Source organism: Aptenodytes forsteri, unplaced genomic scaffold (genome assembly GCF_000699145.1).
Source record: "Aptenodytes forsteri isolate BGI_AS27 unplaced genomic scaffold, ASM69914v1 Scaffold15, whole genome shotgun sequence".
In the NCBI taxonomy this organism is placed as follows: Eukaryota; Metazoa; Chordata; class Aves; order Sphenisciformes; family Spheniscidae; genus Aptenodytes; species Aptenodytes forsteri.
In genome coordinates this window covers 5,677,097-5,680,945 of record NW_008795129.1, presented here as the reverse complement: position 1 = coordinate 5,680,945, position 3,849 = coordinate 5,677,097, and the positions used below count along the sequence as shown (strand labels likewise).

The following is a 3,849-nucleotide window of genomic DNA, read 5'->3' as shown; positions in this document are numbered from 1 at the left end:
TTTTGATAAAATAGGCTGTGAGTGTAGATTCTTCAGCAGCAACTCTCTGTGGCTTCTCAGACACTTCTGCCAGCGAAATCAAGAGTTCTGAAGAGTCCAACTGAAAACTATTTTACCTCTTCATAACATATAGCTAAGAACTACTCAACTATTCTGTAAGTTGATTAGGAAGGAAAAAGGAATAGATGAGATCTGGATTTATAAGCTAAAATATCAGGGAAGAAACAAGTGTTCAAAAGAAAACAAGATCTCCAGTTTTTCAGCCTTTTTCAAGCATGATCAGCAGAAAAAAAAAAAACGGGAATCCAAGCTATTTTTTCCCCCCAAGTTGCAGGTCATTTTTTTAAGATTTATGTCTGTGTCTGACCTGACATGGGAAGGACTGCATGGCATAAGAAACCTGTCAGAACTAATCAGTCTTTAATTTCAGACAGTATGGGGAAAGACACTTGAAATTGTAACAGATTATTTTGAAAAAATGACAAATACTTCCCTAAAAGTAACATGTATGTGTATTAGTTACTTTGCTTAAGAACTATGGCTGCAGAATGGTTGATTGAACCATAGTTTGCACATTAATTTGGTTTAATTTTGTTAACATGTTGCATTTTTCTACGTAGTATTGTATTCTATACTGCATTACGTATATAGCTATCCAAAGTCTATGCAATGTTTTCACTTAAGCTTAGCTGGGATATGAAATGTCTTATCACAAGACATGAATTTTCTCCAATGGACCTGATCTTAAGGTTTTCACACACTCAGAGTTTCTATGAACTTCACTGACAGCTCTTGTTGCTCGAGAAGTGCAGGACTGAACCCCCTATAGAAGCACGTTTCGTGCCGTGTTCAGTGGGGTTGCTCTTTGAAAGTCTGCTGGAGGGGAAGGTAGGATGGCAGGAAAGCTCCTTTTGCAGAGATATCTCTTACTGCCATCTCTGGGCAAGGTTTGTGTAGACATGTTTGTCAAGAGAAGAGAGGAAACCTCTCCCTCTCTGCGGATCCATTTTGCCGCTTCTCCATGCAGTCGAGGTGTAATCTCGGTAGGTGCTATATTTTACGCAGAACAGAGAAGTTTGTGCATGGACCTTGTTAGAGCAGTACTCCCCCTTCAGTGATGCTTATCATTCCCATCCTGTTCTCTTATCTTTTGGCCTCTGTCTTTTGGCCTCTGTCTTTATAATGGAAAAGTCCTAATCCCAACTGTCCTGATCATTGATTGAATACGGAGTTTTTATTTGTCCCATTTTCATGACAAAGTCATAAGTTTTTAAATTCTGTATGAAGGTGCAGTGGTTTTGGCTTATTGCATGCTATTATGCATCTGACCTTCAGCTGATATATCTCCAATAAAGTCCGTACAAATTAGGCTGAGTCTGGCCTTACGGTTTTGTATTTATTTGTCAGCAAAAAGGAATGCCTCACTTCAAACTTTCTTTTCATTGCTGAATCTTGTGTCATATGTATGCAATCTGTTAACTATCCTCCATGTAGGAGTTCGGACTGCTAGCGTGATTATTGCTCTGACGGACGGAGAATTGCAAGACGTTCAGTTTTATTATGCAGAACAAGAAGTAAGTCACCTTCACATTTACCCAGACTACCTTATGTCAAACCTGTAGGCATTTACTGTTGGCTCCACTGATTATATGGCTTTGCATTTAATGGCAATTTTTTTTTTTTATTTAGGCCAACAGAGCCAGAAGCTTTGGAGCTATTGTTTATTGTGTTGGAGTGAAAGATTTCAATGAAACTCAGGTAACTTTGCTTGCTTTGTTTTTCTGTTATACTACTGCACAGGTAACAGCATCAGATGAAGGCATTTATTTAATTACTTGAGGCATAAATCATGTCAGTATGATGTCTTTTAGCAAGTATGAAAGGGCCCAGTTTTGTTCACTGTAATTTTGTTTTCCTCATGATTTATGATTGTCTTTCTTTGCAGCTGTCAACAATTGCTGACAGCATCGATCATGTTTTTCCAGTTACGGGAGGCTTTTATGCCCTAAGAGGAACCATTGATTCAGTAAGTTGGGTATTCTGAAACCCAGAAAAGGGCACCCTTTCCTGTATTAATAAAGCGTAGATAAAAATGATTGATTACCAAAAATGCCATTATCTAAATCTTTTAGATTCTCAAGAAATCTTGCATTGAGATCCTAGCGGCTGAACCATCGAGCGTTTGTGCAGGAGGTGAGTTTCCACAAGAACAGTGTGATAAGGCAAATGAATGACAGTGATGAAATGTCAGTAACTACCTAATGCGGTATTGGAGCTGAAGCCCGTGGATGTGTTAGAGTGTCCCCTCGGGCCATGGCTAAAGCTCTGTGTGTCCCTTCTCAGCTTGAGAAAAAAATTGTGCTGATAAACACGTAGCTGCTGCGGCTGAATGCCAGCTTGGAGAGTTGGCTGAGGTAGCACTCCGGGAATTGGGGATACTGCTTTTTGAAATATCTGAGAGAAGGAGGAGACAGAAGTGATGTGAAGTCAGACTGCCAGAGGTGTTTTAGGGTCTAAAGGCGACATCTCACAAATTTCTGGAAAGACTGCGTGCCTGGGATCTGCTAGGACTCGTCAGCAGTTAGAACAAGATTTTGCAAAACATTCACAGAAATTTCGGGTTGTTTGAACCAGGTGTAATTAACTGCATAGGCCAAGATATCTGATGCGTTTTCCAAAGTACTAATGTTTTACTTATTTGCAATGAAAGAACCATTAGTGTATATAGTAAAGGTGAAGAATCCCCAGAGGAGCTGTTGATAACTTCATGCCTTTCATGTGCAGTATATTTAACTTGGGTTTGTTCTGGTTTACGTTAGCAATTCTCTTGCTGTGTTTTTGCCTACTTAAGAGGCTATTGCAGCAGAGTAAGAGTGACACCATAAGTTTGCTGGAAGGTACAGTTTGCAGCATGGCTATTTAGATCTGATGTTACTGTCTTGTGTTCATTTCCTTATACACTGCAAAAATGAGCACATAAAAATAAAATAGCAATGATGCTTGAAAGCTGACCTTGAAAACAGATAAAAATAGGAAACTCGGGAACAATCTAATAAATATCAGAGAAGAGAAATGGTTCACTCTTCATTTCCACTTGTCGATCGCAATATGACCTTGCCCTGAGTATTTCAATTTAAAATGAAATATCCTTGTATCTTTTGAACTATTCCTAAATATATATTTGTGGACTAGACATTTGTGATAATTTTTCCACAGACAAGATTTTAAAAAAGGAATGATTTTGCTTTTAAAAATCTCCTTGTGGAGTTGATCAAAAACAATTTTAAAGCTTTGGCATTTCAAAGGTTTTTTTATTTCATAGTGAAAAATTCTTTCTTTTTTTGCTTGCTTACTGTATACCAGGCAATTTTTTGTGCAGCAGCTTATTGCAAGCTTTCCTGTTCAACAAAAATTGCATTTAGCTACGTGAAAATGTGAGTGTTCCAATAGGAGGGATTTCAGTAGTACTCTTGTAATTGTTTAGAACAATGTTAAGAATATTGGAAAGTTGAATTTGAAACCATTTTTTCAAATGGAAATTTGAAAATATTTTTCTAAGTATTTGAGAAAATAAATTTTCAACAAAAGATTTGCCTTTCAAAAATGGATATATTTCAGCAAAAAGAGTAAAATTTCTTTTTTTCAAATTGAATCAGTTTGATTCCTGATTCGTGAGTTCAAACCATTTTTTGCCAAGCTTGTTAGGTAACTAGTTTATCACAAATGTCATTAAAAATACACAAGTGCGCTTAAAAATAGCTTGTCCTCTTTAAAAAAAAAAAAAATTGTTGCATTATTTGCATGTAAAAGTTTTTTTCGTTGTCTTTGTGGCTTTCAAAAAAGATCAAA

General features: G+C 37.1%; 1 protein-coding gene across 1 annotated transcript in view; it reads left to right on the top strand.

Annotated features, from left to right (window-relative positions):
- Positions 1 to 3,849, top strand: part of ANTXRL (anthrax toxin receptor-like) — a 58,900-nt gene that overhangs the window by 15,541 nt on the left and 39,510 nt on the right. Inside the window, exons 4-8 of the mRNA XM_009277995.1 lie at positions 958 to 1,043; positions 1,495 to 1,574; positions 1,690 to 1,758; positions 1,946 to 2,026; positions 2,133 to 2,193. Coding sequence (XP_009276270.1) covers positions 958 to 1,043; positions 1,495 to 1,574; positions 1,690 to 1,758; positions 1,946 to 2,026; positions 2,133 to 2,193 — 377 coding nt within the window. The remainder of the gene's footprint in view (positions 1 to 957; positions 1,044 to 1,494; positions 1,575 to 1,689; positions 1,759 to 1,945; positions 2,027 to 2,132; positions 2,194 to 3,849) is intronic.